This window comes from Acipenser ruthenus, chromosome 14, assembly GCF_902713425.1.
Source record: "Acipenser ruthenus chromosome 14, fAciRut3.2 maternal haplotype, whole genome shotgun sequence".
In the NCBI taxonomy this organism is placed as follows: Eukaryota; Metazoa; Chordata; class Actinopteri; order Acipenseriformes; family Acipenseridae; genus Acipenser; species Acipenser ruthenus.
The window spans coordinates 28,312,405-28,340,305 of record NC_081202.1 but is presented as its reverse complement, the minus strand read 5'-3'; the positions used below and the strand labels follow the sequence as shown (position 1 = coordinate 28,340,305).

The following is a 27,901-nucleotide window of genomic DNA, read 5'->3' as shown; positions in this document are numbered from 1 at the left end:
TGAATGTGGGTCTCATTAATGTCTGTAAAAATAAGTACAGTTATAAAACCAAAAGAACATGCCATTTAGACCAGTTGAACACTCCATAATATCACAGGTATATACTGCAGAGTTGTTTTTATTTTATTTTATTTTATTTTTTTATTTGGAATTGGCAATTTAACCCCCTATTTCTCACAATTTGGAATGCCCAATTATTCAACCCAGCTTACTGCTGCAACTCCTGCACTAACTTGGGAGAGATGAAGACGAGCACTCGCGTCGTCCGAAACGTGTGCCGTCAGCTATCTGCTTTATTTCGCACTGCAAGCCCGCCGGGACTCCATTATAGAACTGCAGCGTCGGAGGACCACACAGTTCTGAATTGCACACAGGCAGGCCTAAAGGTGCCCAGCCACCCACAGGGGTTGCTGGTGCACGGTGAGCCAAGGACTCCAATTGGCCAATTGTGCGCCACCCCCTGGGAACTCCCAGCCACGGTCGGCAGTGGCATAGCCTGGATTTGAACGGGCAATCTCCAAGCTATAGGGCGCATCCTGCACTCCTTTACTGGAAGTACCACTTGGGAGCCCCCCACTGTAGTTTCTTGATCTACTCATGTGGCAGCTTGGAGTTATGTGTGGCATTCTGAGGCAGAATCATCAGCTTTCTTGTTTCCAATTCCAAACACAACATTTTATGCCGTATTATTGTACTTTTTATTAATTTTGGAAATGTAACAATAATGTGGATTATGCCATAAGACAAAGTTGTGTCTTGAGGAAACTAGAACGTACAGAATGGGGAGCAATGGTGCATGTTCTACCCTTTTATTTAGATTTTTATGAAATCCACTAAAACTAATTTTCCAGATCATTGGAACACAGAGCTCTGGAGTTGCATCCAACAATACTTTCCTGATTCATTTTTGTATTGTTAATTTAAGAATAATTTAGGACTGTAGCTACATATAGTTAACAAAATAATGACAATAAATCATATCTACCAGTAATATGTATTACCATGGTAGGTCTCACATTGGGTTTTCAGCAATGACACAATTTAGAATGGGTGTCAATAGCTGTATTCCATAATGTTTTTTCACCAAAACAAGTGGAAAAATAACTACTTTCCCTTATGAAATATCTCCACAGAGACCAGGTTCATTCAGCGCCCATTCAGTTTAAAGATTTGAGTGATACTTTCTTTCTGGCAAAATGTCATCATAATTACGAATATATATTTTTCTTGCTTGAGAAAAAAAGATGTTTAACTGTCAGAAAAGGTTCTTGTTAGCAGGCAAAGAGCTTGTTGGTTGAAATGCTATGTGAAGTGTAGCCGATAATTCCTACTCTACATTTTTCAATAATTGGGACTAGTAAAGGGACCTTGAAATTACATCTTGTACCCTCTTACTGTACTGTAAATACTGTAAATAGAGGAGAAGGGCCTAGTTGTAACAAGGTTTAGTTGTAACAGTCAACATTCATGGGGTTTCCATGCAGGCCAATTTACACTTAAAATTTCGATGTGCGTGCACGTTTGGGAGAATCTCATTTACTCGTGTAAATGACGAAACACACAGGAAAATCCACGCCCAGTTTTGCATGGAAACCCGCATTTCACATGTAAATGTGAATGAGCTTGTTTACCCTTAAGTGACATCACTATAAATATTGCAAGGGAGCAGGTCAGCTGTTACTGTGGATTCCAAAACGACAGAAAGTAAGTGGCTGATGGGTGATTTTATGGTTAGCAGTGGTGTAATTCACCTTAATGATAATGTGGGCAGCTTTTTTTATTATTGTTTTTTGCTGTGTACAGTTCTGTATAAAACCACTTACCATGAACTGCGTTATACCCTTGCTATATTATTAAAGCAGCTGTTTGAGAATACCCTTGCTATAAAAACTACACTAGAGTTAAACACGAAGTGAGCTGCTTAAATTTCTAACTGAATTAATTCCCGTCTTTTTTTTTTTTTTATCCCAGCTATGTCCGAAGACAACGCGTGTCCGCCCTCCATGTTAATAAATATAGTTGGTGAACTGGATGTCATGAGCCAGCTCGATCGCCCAAAACAGTACAACATATATACCAACAAGTTGTTGATGCCCTCTCAGAACTGACCAAATAAAATTGCAAATGAACATATTGTGTTTTATTTGTTTGCATCGTTAATATTTAACACAACAATAAATCCAACACAACTTAAAAGAAAGGAGAGAATCTCCGACAGCACGAGCCTCCTCAGATCGCTGCTGTCCAATTTTAACTGGTGGCTGAGGTAACTTTCACAGTTGCAAAGTGTGCTTACAATAAGCGGGATTGGGCTTGTTTTTCTGAGAGTCGCTGGTTGGAATTTGCATAAACACCCATACTTTAGCATGGGTTGCGCTTGTTTTGAGCTATTTTGAAAGGCAGTGGCACTTTTTTTTTCTCGTGAGACTTGACAACACTGGTAACCTTCCTCGTCTGTCTCACAGGCAGCCACTGATTCCTGAACACCTCATTGTGTTGTTGACAAGAGTTTGTGCAGGCTACAGCAGGCAGTGGCAATTTGGGGAACGGACTAATGCTGCACTTAGGTCCGTTTCAAAGTATCCACCACCTCCCTTTCAAGTGCCCACTACCCATATTTGCCCAAGCATGGTGTTGAATGCTTCCTCAGCAGCTGTCAGCTGTCCGGACAGGTAGGGTTTTTAAGCCAGGGTAATATACGCAGCATCACCTGATCCCCTATATGCTGTATTGCCTGAATTCACTACTAACGACATGACACCCCACTAATGACATTTGAAAAACAAGAGCAGTAAAACACATTATTAACCAACCAGGCACAAGGAATTGTGCTTTATTACAGCAGCTTAGATTCACCCAAGTACCAGTTCTCTGCGCATGGAAACCACATTCACAAAATGTCACTAGTAGTCAAAAACAGCATGAGTATTTTATGCATAGCTAATTTACATATCAAGCTCCACCTTTCCCATTCATTTGCATATTGTCAGGTGAAAAGCCAGGTTTACTCGAGTAAAATAAACTGAGTGAATGTAAAAAAACATTTTACACAAGACTTTTTTCTCGAGCTAAAAAAAAAAAATACATGGAAACTCCACCATTGTTCTTGAATGGGAAATAAGTACACTTCTCAATATATTGTACTGAATATAGAAAGGTAGAAAAACTACTGTACAAATGCTTCAAGTTGTAAATCATGGTTTGTTTTGATTCAAATTCACCAGTCTGTTCTGGTCCAAAATGTGCAGTGAGTTGCTAAAAAGTTGAGCTATAAACATCATATATTCTCTTTTTTTGGGTGTGAAATTATCTGAACTAGAGGATCTCTACCACAATAAATGTAGTTTTTACTACATGTCTGGGAGCTGCTTGTGTAAAGGTAAAAAGATATCAATAAAATATATGCACCCATGCTTGTATCATTATGTAGTTGAACATTTTACTTATAATAGATTTTCTTAATTTGCTAGTATTTGAATTCACAATGCTTTCTTCCCTGGACTGAGAGAGACTGATAGTTTGAACTGCACTTAATACATGCTGTGCCATTCTGCTTTGCTGAAAATGATACAAGTTAACTACATCCACTGAAAAGGATACATTGCACTGAGAAACTCCAGAACCTAGTGCTACCCTACATGAATAACAATGCTGTTCAGGTTTCTCCATTCTAGAGCAATGGTACCAAGATACAACACTGAAATAGAACCCACTGTGTTAGAACTACAATTTGGATTTTTGAACTTTCAGAATTCTCTAACTTACATTACATGATGAAGTGTTAAGGATGAATTATGTTGCCTTAGGCATTTAAAAAAAAAAACTATTAAGGAAGGCTAGTAAAGGCTAGGCTTGGGAAATAAAAAAAAAAAACAATACCTATGTGATTTTAGTTGTTTAATGTAAATACCATATAACAAAAATAGAGGGAAACATTTAAAGGGGAATAGTTAAGTATACTGGTACATTTTTTTTCTGTCGGTTGTTATATAACTTTAAGACATTACAATCTTAAGTTACCCATTGTTTTTATACAGTTTGAATTTCTCTTTTAGTTTTATAAGACAAAATAAGCATTTGCATATAGTGTGTCTGCTGTATTAGCTATATGCACCATTTCTATCGTTTTTTCCAAGTCACCTTGTGCTGGTTGCTAAAGTGCACTAAAGTACTACCCAGATAAGTGATTGATGCAGTACTGGTCAGTCTTCTTTCTCTGTTTTACTGTCTTGCCATCTTCTGGAATTCTTTATTTGCATCATCTGTTGTCTGAATGAGTTTTTGATGCCAACGTGTTTCTATTAAACTCATTCAGGCACCATTCTAGTCTTTTATCTTATACCAGCAGTTCCTGCCATAGGAAACACTGACACAACTCCTGCTTTTCAGAGATTTAGTTTAATCTTTATGCCAACAATATGACCCTAATCAGTTTGCAGAAAGCAGTTCTGATCATTCCCAGCATTCACATCCATCTCAATGTCTTCCTCAATCAATTATACCACTCCCTAGTAATATATTATATAGCTCTCTCCACTTTCACAATGTCCTCACCACCTCATTCCTCACTAGACAGTACATCCAATTAGCTTTTGATATAATCTTTTATCCAAAATTGCAAACACCACTTCCAACTATTTTAGCAGCAGTATCAGAAAAGTAATGGAAACAGCTGCTAACTTTGCATGGTTTTTCACTACTGCTGCCTATGCTTTCCATGTATTGTACTGTACCATGTGTAGCAGTACAGGTATGTTGTTCATATTCTCCCCTATACTAATATTAAACATGTCTGATTGCATTTATTTCCAGTTCCCTATTATGTCACACAATCTTAGTTCAGATGACTGTAATTACATGTTTTCCTGAAAATATGTATTTCTCGTGTTTGTTTACTATGAATGTGTTTTGGTTGTGTATTTCTTTAACAAAAAATACAACTAAAATCTTGATAACAACCTTGGTGAAGTTCAGGAAGTGTGAAAATGTGGTCCTCTTTCATCCTATAGTCTATCCAGTCTCCCTATTTACCCCAGGGTATGCTTTTTTCTGTTTGTCTGCATGGTTTGCCCTGCCCCCGCCATCTTTGAAGACTTGAGCCCAAACCTCACCTCTCACAGAACAGAACTCCTGAAAACCTCACCCTCCCTCACTTGATCTGCCTAGTGAACCTAACCTAATTTATGAACGTTTCATAGTTTTGAATCAGAACAAAAAGTAATAGATTGAAGTTGTACTTTTTGTGTTTTACTGGAAGGGTTTCACAGAAGCAACAGAGAGGTGAAAGCAAGGATACCAGCTTACCTTAGATGCCCTTGAAATAAGTTTAAGTGAAGATTTCTAAATCCTTTAATCTGGGCAACAATCCAGACTGAGTAAGTGGATATTGATGATAATCAATGCCAAAGCTTAACACAGAATCCAAACCTTCTCTCCAATTTTTTTTTATGGAATTAGCAGACAGGAATCAATGCTCTGAGCATCTGCCAGCAAAGTCTCACTGCAAATAGACATCTATCAATCTTTCTACCAGTCTTTCAATCAGGTCTTTCTAGCAGTCTCTTAGGGCATTCATTTAGAAATGTTTCACCAGGATAAGCCTCAATGTACCATCTTATTTCCAACAGGATCCTGGTAAACAACAGACTTTAATCACATAATATATACTGGACAGTATATATATAGGGAAACCTAATTAGTAAGTGCCATACAACTAACTCCCAAGTATTCAGGGTTCAGGATAAATCCACGTACAGGGCAAATTCTGTTAGAATATGGGCTTCAGGTGGATTAACATGCTGTCTAATTGCCTATTACCAGTATGTGTCATTTGGTTCAGTAGGCTAGATAAATGGTGCCTTTCTGATTATTGTGATATTTTGTATTTATTCAGTTTATGAAGTTTAGACTATGTCAAATACAACAATTAACATCAGAACAGTAGAATAACTCTTTGTATCAGTAATTAACTCAGCAAAAGGCCTTAAAAAATGAATTGCCAGTTACCAAAGTCTGCAAGTGCCATTTATTTTTATTTTTTTTAAACAAAAATATGTGGTATATTTCTTCAAACACAATAAGATTTTCCTCTGGTTATTTGCATACAAGTAAGCCTTTTGTGTCAGTAAAAAGTGATTGGATAGTTAATGATCTTAATAATAGTACTATGTTCCTCTAACTGCTTTTTTTATTACTGCAAATACCTTATTTCTTTTATATATTGCTACGGAAACCATTAAGAAAGATGTTCCATGTGTGAATTATTGGATTTCTTGCAAATTTGACTAAGTTGAATGTAAATCCCACCTGTACTACTGTAAGTAAGCTTTACCCTTTAATTGTGTTAGGTCTCAATACACATACATATGTGTTATTAGGCTCAAAACCAATGGGGTACATATTTATAATCTTACAACCTCTGCCATGATGGTACCCTACATTTGGAAATGCATTTCTTTACTTTTGCATTATTTAATTTTACCTATAGCTATAATATAAGAATATATATATATATATATATATATATATATATATATATATATATATATATATATATAAAAAAAGTTAGGAATCATCAGTCTCCCAGGTACATGTACATTTTAAGGTGTCTTTAAAATAAGGGCTATGCTTTTTTAATGTTTGCCGATTCTTTTGGGTGTGGAGGAAACTTCAGTATCACAGAATCCAATGAATTTGAATCACCCATAAGCCCAATCAAATCCCTAAGTGCATGAAGGTCAACAGTGAGTGTAATAAATCAATTCAACTGGTTTCTTTGGCAATTGAACCAAGAGCTTCCTATTCATCTTCCTTACAAGCCACTATTACATTCTCAGGTCCTCAGGAACATTGATATTGTAACCCGTATTACCCTGGGGGATTTATGGCTTTAAAATGCAGCCCATCATTCCCTATTAAGGCATTATAACATATTACAAGAAGACAACTATACTTTGTGGAAATCATGGACGAATGCAGGTCAATCTAAAAAAAAGTTGTCAACTTTCTTTAAACCGTTGTGACAAACCAAGGAGCAGGGTGGTCAATGGGAGATACGTCAGGGCAGATGTTTTAATGGGGTTGTGTCCTCTCGTGAAATAGCGGCCACGAGAAGGACCACAACTGAGAAAATGTCCGCCCAAAAAGATTACAATTACCAAAACTCAGGATAAGCACACAGGGTGTGACTGGCCCAGATAAAAGGAGCCGGTTAACAGCAAAATGGCAATAGAGGAGAAAGAGAAAAAGGTTGGTGTTGTGGGAAATTGCAAGAGAAAAGGGTGATATTGCTTTGTGTATGACTTGAGACCATTTTAACTACCCTGCCAGCTGTAAAACCCTGTTTGTGAGAACCAGATTTGTGGACCAAGAACTGTATTCTGTTTATCTTAAAAAGCAGGTAAAAGGTACCTGACGCATGTAAAAGGTACTAAAATGTGACTGAACTGTCCCAAACTGTCCTGGTGAACATGGACTTTGACATGATTAGGAAATGTCCTCTTTCACCTTACAATTCCTTGACTGCATACAGTATACATGTATTGTACACAGTTGAGTAAAGTAGTTTTACATTATCCTTATACATTGAGCTACATATTTATACAGATGAAAGTTCTTGCATACCCTAAATTGTAGCTACACTGTATTTACACTTCTGTTACATTATTTAAGGCATGTACTACATATATAACTATCTGGTTGTCCCAAGTAATATAAAATAAATTGACATTTCCTTACATGTTAATTACTAGTTTAAAATTATTATTATTAAAAAGTATTTCAGTTAATTACAGTAAATAATATCAGTTTCAAAGCACATACCAAGTCAAAGTTATACACAAACCAGAGCTGCTGATGCTATAAGAAATATAAAAACAGTGTAGGTATGTCATTCAGTGAGAACTAAATAAAATATAGGACGTCCAAATATTCCAGGAATTCGTGTTCTGTGATCATTAAGACCATCTTGGAATGGATAATTATAATTGTGTAATTTAATTAGAACCTAAGGGTTTAGACAGTGTTTCATTGAACTATGTGGAAACCACCTAAGATAACATAGATCCACCTAAGATAAATGTCGACCCAGGGGACTTTTCCGACCTGAAAATAGAAACAAGGGCCAGGGGTCACAATTGGAGATTAGATAAAGGGGCATTCAGAACAGAAAATAGGAGGCACTTTTTTACACAGAGAATTGTGAGGGTCTGGAACCAACTCCCCAGTAATGTTGTTGAAGCTGATACTCTGGGATCCTTCAAGAAGCTGCTTGATGCGATTCTCGGATCAATAAGCTACTAACAGCCAAACGAGCAAGATGGGCCAAATGGCCTCCTCTCGTTTGTAGACTTTCTTATGTTCTAGGCTATTTATTCTCATACAACTCAAATTTGCTAATATTAGGATAAATAGGGTAGATCTGTCAAAAGAGTGGACATGTAAGCACCACCTTATTGTTTTGTAACTATCTGGAAATGCCATTCATCAATTGTGAAAGGCAGCCAACCAATATGCAACTTACTATCTGACATGGGCATGCATTGTAAACAAATAATAATAAAGAAACTGCTCAACTAGCCGCTGAAGCGGAACAGCGAGGATGGAGAATCTGGGTTTACCCAGTGGAGGTGGGTTGTCGAGGATTTGTGACACACTCTACAACCCGGTTTCTCAGAGACGTCGAATTCAGTGACCAAGAGTTGAGTCGCACATTGAAGAACTTGTTTGAAGCAACAGAGATGAGCAGCAACTGGCCGTGGTTGAGACGGAAAGATTCTGGTTGGGGATCTCAAGCACAATAGAAAGAAAGAAACACTGATGTATGGGTAAGTAAGCTGGGTTGAGTTGAGTGGGGGACAGAGGGGGGTAATGCTGGGACTCCAGAATCACTGTCGCGCCCTCTTGAGGTGTCGTGGGCTAGTCGACGAAACACAGAGGATGGAAGGTGCCCACTTGAAGATCCCAGAGAGGTACCATACTTAGCTCAATCCAGACGGTTGTCATGCTGATGCGCTGGGGAGACCGCACTGTGGTTGATCCCCGAAGCCAGCATCGCAGCCATTGTGTGTGCTGATGCACTGGGTGCCCAGATCACTTGATGGTGGTCTCGGCTCACTTGGAAGGGGACTCGGTAAGTTTACCACTTCGCTCCGTTTCAACTTTTCAGTGTGAAACAAAACGTATTCCAGTTCACTTGGAAACAAACTGCTCCAAACAGCGAAGCAAGTCATGTCAGTGACATACTTCAGCAAACACCAAAAAGAGTCTTGCCACTGTCACCCATACGCAACGCATGCATGTTCTATATGCACAATAGCAAAACTGTCACAAGTCAAAAAAAAGTCATAGGAAACATAAGAAATGACAATTGAATCATTATTTAGCACATGTATTGTGTCTGGCTTCATTATAATTGCACCATATACACTGGCAGGGAAAACACTGTGCCAAGACAAAGTGATATAGACATTAGTGTTCAATTTTCGCTGCTCCATCTGAGTTTAGTAAACCAGCTCCTATGTCGCATCTGTATCTCACCACACTGTCATGCATACAACAATCACAACAAGCTATTATTATTATTATTATTATTATTATTATTATTATTATTATTATTATTATTATCAATGTTTGCCTTCTCTTGAAACATCTTCTAAACACCAGTCTCAAAAGAACAGGATTTTTTCAACAAATATGTGACACACATTTGATGTTGTAAGCACCAAATAAACCAAAAGAACACGGACAACAGAAAGTATTCTCCCTGTCAGGCACGATTTTCCTAGAGAGAACTTCCGCTCCATTAATCCGCAAGAGAGACAAGTACGTAATTGCAGTGTATTTAGCCCATTTCTATTTAAAAACATTTGAATGTAAATCAGGAAGACGATTGTTATACTTCTCATGAAGTATTATACACAGGAGCTAACTGCAGTGCTTTTTATTCTAGTGAGAATGTTTTCATTTACACCTGAAGAGTGACCTATGATCTCAAAAGTATAGGGATACGAATGGTCTGGCATAACCTTCAATGACTACCAACCCTAATTAGGTAGGAGACGTCACTGCCAAGACCTCTATAGAAACATTCAGCACAAATCAAGTATGCTCCGCAGGGTGGCATAGTTTTGTCGACCCCTGAATACGACCTGCTCCCAGAGGAAAGCAATTTAATGCTTCGCTGCTCATAGAGCAGTATATATGAATCACAAAAACCTTAGATACATTACAGACAGCTACATCTGAGCAGAGCAGCTCCTAAGCTTCTTATCTTCAGCCCAGCAAGCTTGTTTCACCTCAGTTTAGACATAAAGCCACATGGCAGGCTGCCATAGCATGCGGTCGCCAAGCAACTGCTACCATATTTAACATAGGAGAAAAAAAATATATACTTTAGAACAAGAGACAGCACATGGACAGTTTTCACACCATGTATTTTGATTAAACGATAAACTGTAAATATGCAAGAGTCATACTTGTATTCAAACCTTATTTTGCTAAAAAAAAAATAATGCTTCTTGCAAAATAGGCAGTTTTTTATATACCGGTATAGTTAATCCATATGTTTCCAAGAACTCAATAAGACTGCAAAAAGAAATCACAATGGAAGCTAGATTCATATTCATTGTTTTTGTATGCTAAATGGTAAGTTTACGACTGCAGTGTTAAGCTATACTTTCCTGAACAAGGTTTTCAAAACAAGGGGAGAAGGAGGGGGGGTCATTTTACATCAGTATTAAAAAAAAAAATTAACTAAACAATTAGATAAAACTGTATATTGTTTAATATATATATATATATATATATATATATATATATATATATATATATATATATATATATATATATATTATATATATATATATATATATGGACTCTTGACCGGAGGGTCGTGGGTTCAATTCCAGATGGGGGACACTGCTGCTGTACTTTACCTAGATTGTTCCAGTAAAAACCCAACTGTATAAATGGGTAATTGTATGTAAAAATAATGTGATATCTTGTAAGTTTTTGTTTTTTAGGACTGTAAGTCGCCCTGGATAAGGACGTCTGCTAAGAAATAAATTAATTAATTAATAATAATAATAATAATAATAATAATAATAATAATAATAATAATAATGTTCAAAATTGAAATATATATATATATATATATATATTATTTATTTCTTAGCAGACACCCTTATCCAGGGCGACTTACAGTCGTAAACAAAAAATACATTTCAAGAATCACAGTACAAGTATTAATATAATTAAGAGCAAGATAAAATACAATAACTTCAGTTCTAGTAAGTACAAGTATATTACAAAATACGAATCAATATCGGAGCAGATAACAGTGTCAGTGATAGTTACATCAGGATACGATTAAATGTAAAATACTACAGAGTGATTAACACTTGTGGCAGATTACAGTACAGTACTCTGTAAAGTACAGGATTAAATGCAGTAAAATAGGGAGCAGATAAGTGCATTAAGGAAGAGTGATAAAGTGTCCAGAGGGAAAAGAGGAGTTCTACAGGTGCTGTCTGAAGAGGTGAGTCTTGAGGAGGTGCCGGAAGGTGGTCAGGGACTGGGCAGTCCTGACACCTGTAGGAAGGTCATTCCACCACTGCGGGGTGAGGGTGGAGAAGGAGCGGGCTCTGGAGGCAGGGGAGTGTAGAGGAGGTACAGCCAGTCTTCTAGTGCAGGAGGAGCGGAGAGGTCGAGTGGGGGTATAGAGAGAGATGAGGATCTGGAGGTAGTTGGGTGCAGTCTGGTCAAGGCATCTGTAGGCGAGTCCAAGAGTCTTGAACTGGATGCGAGCAGTGATCGGGAGCCAGTGGAGTGAGCGAAGCAGTGGAGTTGCGTGGGAGAAGCGAGGCAGAGAGAACACCAGGTGAGCAGCGGAGTTCTGGGTGAGCTGGAGTGGACGGGTGGCGGACGCAGGGAGGCCAGCCAGGCGGGTTGCAATAGTCTAGGCGGGAGAGTACCAGGGTCTGGACAAGGAGCTGGGTGGCGAACATATTCCGCTTATTTCCTCAAGTTAGAGGAAAGCAATGTTTTTGCATGGTGAAATGTTTTTTATATTGTTTTTCACACACTCAAGTCCAAACTGTATCGTTGTGACTGGCTCGAGTGTATGCCACCTGATGCTTTTGAACTGTGAAGATGTTGCTCCAGCAGCGATTTAAACCCTAATGGATTGCATGCTGAACACAAGAACTACATGTTGAGTTCAAAGCTGGACATACCCCTGTAACATCACCTTTTTCACATACATTATAAATAATAAAAGCTACTGATATATACCTGCTTGGCTAGATTATCAAAGCACTTCACTCCAAATTGTTACCAAAACAGAAACCAGGTGCTTGTAAGTTGTTTCTTATTCGTTTTAGATTCATATATGTTAAAAAAGCGACAAGTATTTTCTTTTTACATTTTTTGGTAAAACTTTCATACTAAACCTATTTACGGGCAAGCCTTTTCACAACTTCAGTGCAATACACATACCGTAGTCCGTCCCGTATCTGACTGCGAGTAAGGTTGCATATGTAAACAGTCTCCTGTTTTAAATACCATTATACACAGCTGTACTATTATTAATTATATACCAATATTAATTAATTAAATCAATTACACTATTTACAATATACATTTGCACAAAAACTCCTCTTCATGCGCAGTGCTCCTGCCCTGCTATAGTGCTGTATACACTTAGATTAGTGTGGGGTAATTTACACAGTAACAAAATGTAGCCATTTTGCAGTAGCGCTGTACGTGTGAGTGATGTTGCTGGAGAGCTTGATTATGGCGGACAAACGGTTAGGGCGAATATGTGACAGGCGGATATGTGACAGATTACTGTATTAAACAATGAGAATTCCTCATTTTGTAAAAGGTGTTCAATATGTAAGGGATAAACAATGTTGAGTGTTGAATCGGTAAAAATAATTCACAATTTTCGAGTGCCGCTAGGCACAAGAAACTGGATTATTGTCTTATTGTTTCATTTTAAATGAGGTAACCACATATCCAATGAATGTGTTCAACTCATCGTCTCATGAAGGAAATATTACAAGGAGCAAGGTACAGTAGGTACAGTAGTACCAGGTATTAACCTCTTCAGGTGATTTAAATAATATTATACAACAGGTATACCAGGAACATCGACAATGGGGCTTAGTTTTGTTCAATTTGCATTTGTGTATTAAAAACCTATTCTTAAGCTGATGTTCTGGCCGAGTTCCAGTATGTACTTTAATGATGTCATAAAACTAGGACAAATTTATTCAAAAGCTTCAGTAGATTTTCAACTTAATTCGAGATTTTCAAAGGCAATTTTCAACCTTGTTCTATTGGTCTTATGTTTTCCTATAAAAGTATTACTTTTTACAAAACTATGTAACAAGACAGCGAAATACAAACTTCCTTTTTTAATATATAAAAAAATAAAGTCAGCGTCAAACTTGAAGGTACATTACTACCAGAGTAGCGGGGGTGGGGGGCCTACTATTACTGGCGGCTGAGTTGCCTGAAAGGGAAATAAAATGCAGTGTCAGTGGGAGTGTGTCAATGCTGTAAGAACAATAACTGGAGTCAACGCAGAGGAAACATTTTGGATGCACGTATTCTCTCCTCGTTCTGCTTTCTATGCTTTGGGAGCGGCGGTTCTGACAAACTATTTATCTAGTAGATCTGGCCTAACAATATCCGTTCAGGACCCCAGCCTGAGATATTCACAAACTTGGCAGATACCACAGAGTTGTCTACTCCATCATGTAAGACTTGGAAAGATTGGTGCTCAGAAAGTTGGCACCGCTGAAGACAACAGAAGGTGTTCATTCTCACCGAAGATGATTTCTTTATCTGGGCAGCCTGTAAAAGTGACCCTGAGCTGAGATGCTCACTGTCCTTGATTATTCTGTGGAGAGGCTTGTGTGCTTGCATTGTATAACATAGTACGATTTTAAGCTTCTTTTGACCTGTACCAGAATGTTTTCTGAATTAAAATGATTACATAATACGGAAACAAACAAAATTCTTTCAGCAGACCCAGCATTTTGGATTTTAATACTATTTAGTTTTAATTACAATATGAAGCTCTTAAAGGTAGGCTATTCATTTGAAAATTAAGAAATAAATGGCAAAAAGAGTTTTTTAACTGAATACAGTTTGGTACAGTATATTACATTTTTGTAACAACTGAACTTGTACTGTATATGTCTACAGAAATTAGTGCTATAAAAACTTAGCTTTGATTGAGTGATTTCTCCAGCTGAGTTCATGGGATTAAAACTGAATTCTATTACAGCTGGTTTAATTTTGAAACAGTCTTTATCTACAAAAAATAAACAGAATATACATATCTCTTGTTTTTTTTCATCATAATAATATGTTTATACAAACTTAGATGTATTATCCATAATAGCCATAAGGCAATTTGCAATGAATTCCTGAATTAATATAGCTAAGAAAATATTGATTGGTATACTATACTATAGTGGAGCTACAGTGTAATACTCGCTTGTTTATAATTGGCATAATGTATATTGGATTTCTGTTATGCTGATAATTGAATAGATTCAAACTTTCTTTGTGCAAAAACAAAAAACAAAAACCTGTTTAAAGATATACAAAGGTAGCCTGAACCATTTTACAATACATCACCAAACAGCAGTGATGAAATCAATCAGGATGCCCAGCCTCAGGTCAACGCTTAGTTTCCCTTTTATCATCATCCCTCACAAAACATAGTTCATTAATGGTTCAAAGTCTGCTTTGGAATTTTGAGGAATTCTGCTTTTTGATTTCAAGTCTTAACAGAAAAACACTGGAAAACATCCCCAATAAGAATGAAACCGATGTTTATCCTACTTTCCCCCCAGTTCATTTTGTTGAGCACAGTGTGATTCCCATCTGTGCTGTTATTTGACTTGAGCAGTTCTAAAGATATCTAAAAAAAAAAAAAAATACAGATAAGTAGTTTTGGGCAATACCAGAAAAAAATGGGTCAATTCACTTTTCAGACAGTATAAAACACAAAAAGCCATCAACAAAAAGCTCAGAAATGTTTAAGGGGATTAATTGAACAGTGAAAAGCAGAAGCCCTACTTAGAATAGAGTAGGTGATGAAAAGTGCTATATAAATCTACAGTGCATTATACAGATACCAAGATAAAGAGGTTATATGGAAGGGTGCTATTAGTATGAATCCATGTTCCAAAGCCTGCATTCCCCTATACACCTTTTCCCCTCCAACCTTAACCATAGTTGATGTGGAATCAAGAAAAGTTGTCTGGACAAAACAATCATTTCTTAATTTTATGCAATGACACATGAGGTTTTAACTAAAACATAGTGCCCTCAAAGTATATTACTAGGCCAATATTAAATGTCTCTTTCATTAAGACGACCCAGTATGTATAGGTCACAGTCTACATTAATAGATAGAACTATTATCATGAATCAAACTACTGTGACAGTACAATCTAGAAGTACTTTTTCTGAAACAACTGGACAATGGATTGGCCCATTTTTCACTAGGACATTACTTTGACATACATCACTGCATATGGCTAAAGCAGCTGAATTTGCTCCTAAAGATTACTGAATTGGTGACAATGAACAGTGCAAGAAAGCTGCCAAATTATTAGGTTATTTCTTAATACTCTTTAAAGGTTTACGATTTTCAGAACAAAATCCTCATAGAAAAAAAATACTGCCGCAATACGGGGGCCATTGTTGTCCGCTCTGCAGAAAATCAAATAAGAGGAAAACAAAATTAAAAATGGAACAGTGCCAACCTCAAAAAAATCAGGAGGAGGAGGTTGAGGCCAAGGTTTGATATAAAAATACTAGTAGTATTTTTTAAAGTAGTCAGGTCATCAACACAAAATACAGATTAATTACTGTGCCTTCTTGTCAAGTAAAAGGTTCAAGAACAAGCAATATGGGAATGCAAACTTTTCACTACTTTAGGACATGATGGTGTAGACCTCAAACGAATTAAACATCTCAAATCTTGAAACAATATCAGTTTCTAATCTTGTCAAGTGTTAAATGCTTAGTTAACATATGTACAACAGCAGAACAAGAGTTGACAACAAAAATTAGTTAGTCATAATGAAGACAAATGGTAGTCTTGTCAAAACCACACATTACATGTAGTGGTGAAACTGACACTGATAATGTTGCTAAGCAACAGTCAGATAAATAATACGAAGCATGTCCAGCATATTATCTTTGTTTAATAGACTGTTTATTAGTATTTTCAGGCCCATTAACAATATTGTATGTGTAAAGCGTGGAAATGTATTTATAGTAGGCCATGTTTGTCCATAGAGCTACAGAGAGTGACAGGTAAATAGATAGCCATCCAGGAAGGCTGACAGGATATATGTTTACGTTTCTATAAAATAAGACTATAGAGATTGTATAGTACAAGAAAGAAAGAAATTGAGCTATCACATTATTTGTAAAGTGTCTGGCCAAACTTATCAAGAATGTCAGTTCACTGAAACATACAAACATTTAAATTCAAGCAGCTGTAGTGCATATATAGTCAGGTTATTTTTTTCTATACATATCCCCACTCTATAAACAGTTTTATCTGATCATAACTTGGCTTGAGTCAACATTTTTATTATTAAGGGTATTAAACCCTTGAGTTACAATTCAGAATTTAATTGAATAAAACAAGTTAACTTTGGTACTGTACTTCCTGTTGAAGCCTGGAATCCTGGATCGTTTTCTTTACTTTCAGTGAAAGCCTAAATCTTATCTTGTACACAACCAGCTTCAGACTGTGACAGGATAGCAGAGAGACAGAGACTCAGAAGCCAGGAAGCTGCAGTTTGAGCATCAAAGCACACATTTAATAAACCAAATAAGACCAAATACAAACAAAAAGGGCACAAGGGCCAAAATAAAGGTTTAAACAAAACACAAAAATGTAGGCTGGGCATTCACCTTCACTGCTTTACAAAACCAAAACATGTGCTGAACCAGAAAGCCTAATTATATACAGTACAGGCCAAAAGTTTCAAACAAAGTTACAAAATATTAGTTAGCTTATTTTGTTTTGTTAGTCAGTTAGAATGGTTATTGACCCAATAGATTCCATGTGCAGGTCTTGAAAATATATATATTTTTACTTTAATTCATGACTTATAACTCTGCTTTCAAACTTTTAGCCCGTACAGAATAATGCAGCTGTATTAACTGTAATGCTCTTTGGATAAAGGCATCAGGCAAATGAATGAACAAATTATTAATAATAATAATAATAATATTATTATTATTATTATTATTATTATTATTATTAATAATAATTTGAACTAATTTAGATATGTCTTACAGTGTGATATGTCTTACAATGCTCATTGTGGTCTCTATTGGCGCAAGGAAGTACGGTTCCTCTCAATACTGGCTGATGAGAGTAACGCTCTTTGTGGTCCCCACTGGGCAAAAAGGGACGTACATTTTGAGAATTAGCTATGCTGAAGAATAGCCTATATATTTGGTAAAAGTAAAACATTAATAAATATTGAAATAAATGAATACATAAATCAATACATAGATTTATTTATTTCTTTATCTATCTTGATATTTATTTATTTATTTATCATATAAACACTGCCATTTAATACTGTGTGAAACGAAAAACTACTCAACAGTTCTTGTTCAATTGTATATTAGTGAAGATTTTTGTACATAAATGTGTTTTCATATATATTTACTTTCAAATAAAAAAATCTATTGTAGCGAACTGGATAATTGCTTTGTTGCATTGCATGTATTGTAAGGGGGGGGGGTCATGCCGTTACTGAGCATGGGAAGGGAGAGTGAGTGAATGAGTGGGGAGAGTGTGCGTTGTTGTTTTCGGAGGTTGCAGAGCATGGATGTGACTGGTTGATGAGTCAGACAGTGGCGGGAAATGACTGGGGACTGGAGACAGTCCATCGCTGAACTTCAGTGAGAAACTGTGGATGCGACTGAGCGAGCGAGTGAGCTGTGACCGGAAAGAAAATGCAGTGAAAGTGCCAAGACTAAAACGTAGGGTTATTATTTTGGTGCCATGAATTCTCTGTAGTTTCAAATAAAACAAACATTTCTAGAATTCAACACTGTCTCCCTGAGTACTACTTCCAAACATGAAAAAGTTATAATATACTAAATGAACGGATCAAGCGTATTATGATAGTTTGCAAAATCAGATGAAAGCTTTCAATACAATTGGGATAATATGTAATCATTATTTACAAAATCTTGTTTGTCTCGTTACTTGTTAAATAAAAACTACAGCTTTACTGCTATACTACTGCAAATGTTGTGCAATGGAAGCATATCTTGAAAACGTAAAAAAAAATCTTGCAAACTTAAAAAAAAAAAAAAAAAGGATTTTATTTATGTGCAACAAACACATTTTTTATGTGAAAAAAATGTAGTTAATATGAATGACACTTTCTTTGAACATACAATTTTGCTATTCCCGTAATGTATGTGTGTGTTATAAGTGACAAAAGCAGTGATATCTGAAACAAAAACACATTTGAAATGTGAAAAAACGGCAAATTATCAAAAGTGCCCAGCCATTTAAAGTGGAGATATCAAAAAACACAAGACAAGTTTCAAGAAACCATTGGGGCAACCTTGCCCAGCACAAAGCACATAGGCACAACAGTAAAACCGATGGGGGCCCAAGGTTGCCCCAATTGTTTCTTCTAACTTGTATAAAAAACACAAGCTAAGTTAGAAGAAACAATTGGAGCAAATAGACACAACTGTAAAACCAACGCCCCAATGGTTTCTTGAAACTTGGCTTGTGTTTTTGATATCTTTAAATGGCTGGGCACTTTTGATAACTTGACGTTTTTTTTTCACATTTCCAATGTGTTTTTGTTTCAGATACTGTAATACAGTAAATAAACAGTTTTTTTTCTTTTTTTATTCATTAAAATGCTCACATAAAATGTATAGTGATTATTTTCCCTTTACTTGTAAATGTCACATATTGTTAGAGAGAAAAGTTCAGGTTGCCAATTACCATCACTTATCTTAATGTTACATGCTTTACCATACACATTTTTGTGGTTTCTTTGAAATTCTGGAAAATACAGCTTCGTACTATATTCTCTCCTCCTTCTCCTCCTCCAATGGATCCCTCCAGCAAAGCCTTAATGTATCAGATTTGTCAGTGTCAACGTAACAGCTAATCTCTCCAGCCCACATCAGCCCTCACATCTCAAATCCATTAATTCTATGATGCCAGTCCTAGCCATGCAGAATGAAAAAGGGGCAATGATTTGATAAAATAATTAAATGAAATGACATGATTGTCTGCCCTTGTGGATATAATTGATATGATAAACCAGTTTCACCAGATTTTCAACCACCTAACAAGGTGGTTCAAAGAACCAACCTGTTCTGAGACCCTCACATGCTGTATCTGCTGTCCCACTTTGCTATTTAGCAAACAGCCTGTTAAGCCTGCAAACAAAACAGTTAAAATAAAAATAGCATTTCTTACCTCTCATTAGCATAAACTTTATTTTTCAAAAGCCCTGGCAAATTGTGTTCTCACCTGCAACAAGACAAAAGACATGTAAAATCACTAAGGGTCATGCAGACATGTAAAATCACTGAGAGTCAGGACTTTTGAAACACCCTATATAATAACTTATTTGCTGTAGTTTTCCTGCCTTTATTTTTTCTTTGACTCAAGCAAAGCAATTTTTCTGCAACAATTCTATACTGTAGGTAAACTAAGCCACGCTCTCAAACAGTGCTGCACTTAGGACACAAAGACCAGCCAGGATAATTCAATTGTGGGATTTTTACACCTTCATGATAAGCAAGTACTTACAAATCTGTAAGAAGACTTCAGGCAAGCACAGGAAAGACTTTTGTTTTCTCATTTAAGCCTCACTCTCAAACTAACTCATGAAACAGTTTCCATCTAGCCATCTTGTTAATATTTAGAAAACACACACTTCTGAGAATTAGTAGGGTGACCCACTTACAAAAATGATGCTCGTCTACCTAAATAGTAGAATATGAGGAAAGTGATGTGTACAGTAATTCTTACATTTCAGTTTAAAGTGGGTCATTGTGAAGAAACCTTTAGCAGGGATTTTGAAAGGTAAACCATGTAGTGACAGCTGGGATTGAGGGTGTTATTAAAGCTAAACAGTGCTGTCAGTATGCAAGAAACTGGACTACATACAGTGCAACCAAAGTCATGATAATTATTATTATTTGTTTATTTAGCTGACACCTTTATCCAAGGCGAGACTAGGGTGTGTGAACTAGGCATCAGCTGCAGAGTCACTTACAATTACGTCTCACCTGAAAGACAGAGCACAAGGAGATTAAGTAACTTGCTTAGGGTCACACAATGAATCAGTGGCTGAGGTGAGATTTGAACCGGGGACCTAGTGTTTACAAGCCCTTTTCTTTAACCACTGGACCACACAGCCTAATCGTTTGAAACATGTTTAAAGTAAACTCTCTAAAATAAATAGAAAATACTTTTTAACATATATCCCCTTATACTTCCATCTACAAATGCTTCTGCAGTCCTTTATTCTTGCACCTAGTGTACTTTTTTCTCATGCTGGTGGTATTAAGAACCACCAGTATTGTAATCTATTAGCTAGACATGATACAGTTTAATGGCTTATATATCTTCTACCTAGAAGGACATCTTTTTTTCATGGGGCACAGTTGTTACCCATGAGTTATCTTTTGTACTAGGCTTGCAATAGAGCCCTTATCAAAGAAAAATAGTAAACTAAAACCTTGAATTCAGTGGGACAAATTATATTTTGATTAGTAAAGTTATATAATATTCCATCACATAAACAGACCCCTGCCACCCAGCAGTGCAAAGCAGCATATACTCTTCATACTAAATAAAAGGGGAGATAAAAACCCTAACTAGAGCATCTGATTGTGCAAAACTAGTAATAAAAACAGGCTGCTCTTGAGACTTGAAATGCAATTTGTATTCTGCATTGCTTACCAATGAACAATTAATATTTCTGTGGCATTGGCACAACCACTGCATGTAGCTACTGAACTGAGCTGTATATTCAGAATGCAAACAAGCAGATATAAATAGGTGTTAACCAATAAGGTGCATGATCCACCAAATGCATTTTTGAAACTGGTACATTTGCAAGCACATTAAATAAAATAAGAGCAGATTAGTGACTTAGATATTCAAACAGAGTCTCAATTCAAATTACGTTTTGTTTCTTTGTTCTTTATGCTGTATCAAAGGTGTTGCAATGCCTCTAGTTTTAAAGAGTGGATACAGCTTCAAATGTCATTTTGTTTACATCCCCCTTTATTATGGTGTTTGTAATCATGCAGTAATTCTGTAACTTGTTTCACATGTCAGTGCAACACAGTGGTACACTTGTAAAGTAGGTATATAGTTCTGGTTGTGATTATTAAAACAAAATGAATGTATTTGTACAGCTGGAAATGTAATGCAATTGTACTACACCGTATGCATCACTAAGATGTTTTGTTTAATGGTTATTAAATGGTGAACTGTTTAGTTTGTTGTTTTTTTTAGCTTTTTTAATTGATGCAAGCAGCACTGTTTTAATACAACAAATTTGTAAAAGCCAATGCGGCAGGAACTATTGTCTAAGTATGGTTTTGGAAAGACATATTCAGTAAAGCAAAAAAGATATGTTCTTGAACTTTGGGTCACTTGATAAGCTCAAATAAAATACAGGTAGTTTAATACAGATGTGATGTGCGATGTATAACTTGATTGTACGCTCTGTTAATTATTACTTTTTAAATTGAAAAAAAACAAATAGTTTCTAGCAGTTTAAAAATGAAAAACAACACTGTAAAGTTATTAATGGAATAAAATGTTGCAAACAAAGGCTATTTCGAAACTAAACCTGTGTATCTTTCTTTATTTATCGGTGTTGAGCATGTAGGAAAAAAATAAAAAGTAAAAAAAGTTTTCATAAAATTGAAGTCTCAAAAAAGGGGGCGGGGGCGACTTTTACGCCAGTTCGACCTATAAAACGATTTTTACGGTACCCCTTTTCTCTAAATCTGCCTTTATCTCTTTGAGCTTCTTTGAGCTTGTGTGGGGAATCCTGCTAGGACTGAACAGCCTTCTTCATTTTACAATGTGGCCTTTCAAGTCTGCCAGCTCTACGTACTCTAGCAGTGTTTATACATGTAGATTAAGTGGGGCGAGCATGATGTCACAGGATTTGAATGGAATGAGAAAGTCTGTTCAGTCCCTGTGTTTACGATTCTGCAGAAAAGCTGAGCCCCAGGTAAAAGCCGATTATATATATATATATATATATATATATATATATATATATATATATATATATATATATATATATATACACATACTCTATGGTGTGATGTCACAGACTCAGAACAAACTGCTCTTTTTATTCAAACAAAAAAATGTAAACAAAAACACTGCAGAGCAAAAATAAAAGGTTTAACAAAACAAATCTTGCACACTAAATAATACCTCCACCCAACAAGAACCATGCTTCCTGTACATGTAGCAATTGTTTTACTTTCTTTTTACTTTGTTTAGTTTTTCACAGAAAAAAAACAATATACCATGTATGTCAAGAGAGCAGCGCCTTCATGCAATCGCCATGTTGGAGGCTGGACTAGGGCAGCGTACTGTGGCTCGACATCTTGGGTGCTCACGGCCAGCAATTTCAAACCTGGCAAGACGGTATAACCAGACACACTCTGTCAATGACAGGCCATGAACTGGGAGACCAAGAGTACAACACCTCCCCAAGAACGATAGATCATTTTGCAGCATATTTGTGATATCAATTGTTAATCAGCACAATAAAAAGTTACTGCACCTGCTCTAAAACAGAGTTTGTCATTTTCGATCACATCTAGTGAATTTTATCCAAATACAAGTGATAAGTTTCTTTTGATGCTCAGTATATATATCTCTCTCTCTCTTTCTCTCTCTCTCTCTCTCTCTCTCTCTCTCTCTCTCTCTCTCTCTCTCTCTCTCTCTATATATATATATATATATATATATATATATATATATATATATATACAGTATATATATGCAGCTTAAACGTTTCATACATTTGTTTAGGTGTCATACATAATGATTATAAATATAACCTTTTAATTAGATCAAAGTCAGGTCAAAAGGATTCCTAGTGACACCATACACTTCTCCTTGTGCTCCAACTTTATTTATGTGACCAGGGTTTATATTGAGTCAAATGAACATAACACTATTTTTCCAGGTGTCTAATCTAATGGGCTCAACCTCACCGCATGTGGTGAACAGCTGGAATCACCACTACTGACACGAATTTTACATTATATTTACCGTTTGCTGCTACTGCAGAAAAAAGTCTCTCCACAGAACAAAAAAAACAAACAAAAAAACCTTGCTGTGTACAGCTCATGCGAATACCTATACCTACCATGTTCTGTATACTCTTTTAGATGACTTTGTTGAAGATGTATTTGTTCTGTCGTTTAAAATTCTTAATCTGCATCCCTTCACCTGTGTCAATCAATTGCAAACCTGACAATCAAAGGATTGTTTTACTGAAGATAACCACATTGTCCTATATACCGTATCTGTCCAACATACTATATCCCCCTAAAAACCCTGTCTGTAACAAGCTGCTTCAAGATCCAGTATCATAGCTTAAACTTCATAGTGTTGTACATGCATTAACGTTACTGTAACACAAAAAAAGAATACATGAATAAATAACATACGCTACAGCTGTATGCTGTTTATTGGAATGACCAGGCTTCTGGTTAGAAAAAGGGCACATGATGACAACCGAACACTGATTCTGACCTCAGCTCACAACCAAAGCAGTCTTGGTATTTGATTTATGGTATACAATTACCGTTACAGTAGACATTTTACTAAAAAATTTTAAAAAATACAAAAATAAAACATGTCTAAAACAGTTAATTGAGTTTATTCATCCATTTATTCATCTGTAAAGGTTAGCTTGGGGAACTCTCAGTGAGAATCAGAGGGGCATCTACTGACTTTTATTGAGCTGCACCAACTCTACTTGACTAGAAAGAATGAAAACACTAATTCATAAAATGTAAACATACCACCAATCTTCGAGGATAGATCGGAGTTGCACGAAGCAGTTTATAAAGGAAAGAAACACATTTAAAACTGACCCAGGCTGACCTAATTCTTTTAGATTTATAACTCTTATATCTATTGAGGACAGCACTTAGTTCTAATAGCAATAAATATAGTACATCGGAAATCAACTGAAAGTGAATGTGATTTCTCAGCACTGTTCATTTCAGAAAGATTGTTGCCATCAACACAACCAAGCAGCAGAGCACCACTGAGCACAGATACACAAGATAGGAATAAGACAATAGAATTGATTATGATGCTAAATTAAAGTCAGTACTTCATATCAAACACTTGTTATAGCTGCATTACCTACTTCTATCATGGCAATTACAGTACTGCAATACCACCAATAAAAAATGAAACTTCCAACTTAAAACAGTTCTATACCTATAGTACTGAACAAGCTGCCCTGAGATTCCCTTCCCTTACATTACAGACATACAATACAGAGCACAAAATGCAAATGCTGTAGGCATCCTTACCTGCCTAAGATAAAGCATTTCATTCTTTTACAATTTCCACAGCCTTTGTGAGAAAGATCCAGTGTTGCCTTGTGCATGTTGCCAGTCTAAATGATCTCCATGACTCACACAGAAGCAGATAATTGGCTCTCAAAAAAGTGCTGAAAACATTCATCATAATGGCACTTGCCTGCTGAAGCTAGCAGCTCGCGCAGCTCACTCTATACCAAGGTGTCACTAACTGTTTCTCTACACTCTGGCTCTCATTGGCTTTCCTTTTCAGCTCTCTAGAATTCTGTCTTAAAGAAACAATGCATACCCCATGGCTCAGAAATGTACCATTAAAAGAGGTGCATGGCACAACTAATTATAGTTTAGAGTCATGCCTGTAAGACAAATCTAATTAATTCACAAGCTCAATTTGAGAGCTACAAGATGCAAATTGGAACTACATCATCAGTGGAAGAGAAAACAAAATGGGTACAAATCTTGAGTATTGTTTTTCATAAAATCTATGTAGTATTGGGCTGGTCAGCAGTAAGTTTTATACCACTACTGGACAGCATCAATGTCTGTGCGGGAACGCATTGGTTTGTGCTTGTGTACAGGTGGTCTTACATTTTTGGCCTGGGGGTCCCCCTCTGGCTCACTGAGAAGCCTTCAAAGAGGTAAGCTGCTAGGCCTCTAAGGCTGGGAAGCGAGCTTTGCTTGACCCCAGAGGGAGATGCAGTTGCAGAGGTGGCAGAGAGGTGCCAAACGGGCACAGACAGGGAGAAATTAATGGTGGCAATGTGGCAGTTGTCATGGGTGCCCTTCTCAATTGCTGCAATGCCCATCAAAATATGTGTCTATTCACGGCAATTATGGCCATAGTACCCTTTCCGTTACAGCAACTAGAGACGCCTGTAAACTCCAAATTAGGAAGTGTTTGGATCAAGAACAATAACATAATTACGTTTTTGCATGGTTAAGTCGCATCAGCAAAAAAAAAACTAACAAACAACGAACACTACCTTTTCAAGCACATGGATTTCTACCACACGTAATAACGCAATATCAGAAAAGAGTCCTGATAGAAAAGTAGAAGGCCTTGCACAATCTTCAAAAAAAATGCGCAAAGCTTGATCATTTTTTCAGGTCTGTTTAAAGAGTAAGTAGTGGGGTTCCGAAAAAATATAGCGCTACTCATCCCGAAGTGTTGCTAAAACTGTTTTATTAAATGTACCTGTCACACGATGGCTTGTGTGAATGACGGGAGACCCGGAAGAAATAACCAACAACAAAGGCCAGTACTGCGGTGCGAGACGCGAATGCGCTCGTTTCTTTATTAATCAAAAATAAAAGGTTTACACAAAACAGCAACAAACACTGAACAAAAACAAAATAGCACAGTGGCCAAAACAGACAAACAAAACAAACGGATATGGAACAAACAAGTATCGTGCTGGTGTTAAACCAGCACGTGTAGCAATTGTTGTGACTTTTCAAGCTTTCCTTCGCTTTACCTCCCGACCCTCGTTCCGCCTCTGAACACACTAACCTCTTTCTCACCCTATTTATACACCTGTGGCTGGACCCTTAATTAATCATTTATTCAATTCACGGCTCCAGCCACATTCCCACATATTTTTACAGGCAGGAATTTAACTGTTCCACACACACACAAACCCACATCCCCATGCTCACGTACCAATATACTTTAACTTCCCCATGATACATAACCCAAACTATACAAAATAAACCAAAAATACACCCAGGGGCGGGGGTACCCCATCACAGTACCTGTAAAAAAAAAAAAATCATTATTAACATTGTTTTACACTTAGAACTTTAAAGTATATTTGAAATTGCTGACCTAGTGCACTGTGGTTTGAGCTCTGTCCTTTAAATCAGGGGATCCGCAGCCCCTGGTGGACTTTGAGGAGGTTTCAAGAGGTCCTCCAAAAATAAACCAGAAAATGTGTTATTTTCCCTGCATGCTTATGACACACTGAAACCTATTAGCTTCAGCATGTCATAAGCATGCGCAGAAATGAACATGTTCTCAGGTTACGGAACACGTTCTCGGGTGATGTATGGTGATATAAAGCTATTTCAGCGGGAACACGACAGATTACAAAGCAGATGAAAAATCATTGGAAACACAATAAATACCAGATATGGATACAGAACTTCCTTCAACAAGCTCAACTGTAAGGGCTGAAGAACAACGAGGAGGTGGTGTTGTGAGTAAAAAAACATAAAGCTGTTATTAACCCTGCAAAATTAAGGAAATACAAAGACAGCTACTTGAATTTTGATTTTATTTGTACTGGAAGTGGAGATATACCTCAACCGCAGTGTGTAATTTGTACACAAGTACTGTCCAATGAATGTTTGAAACCCTCCAAATTACAGTGACATTTAATTACCAAGCATGAAATACATAAAAAAAACAAGCAACATTCATTTTTTGAGTGAAAGGCTAAGGAACTGCTTGGTACTAAAGCTGTAATGAAATCCACAAGTACCACGGATAAAAAGCTTGTAGTGTCATCGTACATAGTGGCACAGAAAATTGCTAAAGTAAAAAAATCGCATAGAGGAGTTGGTAATGTTGTTAGAAGAGCTCATTGACATTTCATCAGACAGCTCCCGTTCCCATTCAGTACAACCTACTTAGTTAACCTACATTTTCTATAAAATTAATTTTCTTTATGCTGGACTTCTCTAAATCATAAAAAAAAAAATCATCCAAAGGCACAATTAATAAACTAATTAGCTCGACTATGGGGCTACAGTAATTTACTTCCAGTTGTGCCAAAGTTGGTTTACTAAGCATTTATTTTTAATCTTTAAAATGTGCCCTTGTTTTGGACATGTATAAATACATAACAGAGATGGAGTTTATTTATTTTAGTTTATTTTGGACATTGGTGCAATGCAATTCTACAAAAATAAATAAATAAATAAATAAATAAATAAATAAATAAATAAATAGATAACAGTTTTCTGCATAGCATCCAGTTTACTATAAAAAAAAAGTACTAGCAAAAGAAAACAAACAGAATAGTTAACATGGAACCTGGTACCATGTGTACTTGAGTATCACAGCAGCATTACAGAATTACTTTTCACTCATCCCTGGACATTGCAAGCTTCTGTCATTTAATTCCAAACAGCTGTTGTTTATGTGATGTGATTTCATTAATTGGTGTTTCTCTGTCCTGTTTGTTTGGCTCCCTCTCTCTTGATTCTAATGCTGGGTCTATTTCAGGCAAGCTTATTTGTTGTGTTTGAATGA

At 36.5% G+C, this 27,901-nt stretch overlaps 1 protein-coding gene across 1 annotated transcript in view; it reads right to left on the bottom strand.

Moving 5' to 3' along the window:
- The window catches only part of LOC117419564 (alpha-1,3-mannosyl-glycoprotein 4-beta-N-acetylglucosaminyltransferase C), a 151,859-nt gene extending 127,015 nt beyond the window's left edge, over positions 1–24,844 (bottom strand). The window contains exons 1-2 of the mRNA XM_034032425.3: positions 24,640–24,844; positions 19,514–19,567 (exon numbers count right to left, since the gene is read on the bottom strand). Of these exons, the coding sequence (XP_033888316.2) occupies positions 19,514–19,526 (13 nt within the window). The 5' untranslated portion in view covers positions 19,527–19,567; positions 24,640–24,844. The remainder of the gene's footprint in view (positions 1–19,513; positions 19,568–24,639) is intronic.
- Positions 24,845–27,901: the final 3,057 nt, after the last annotated feature.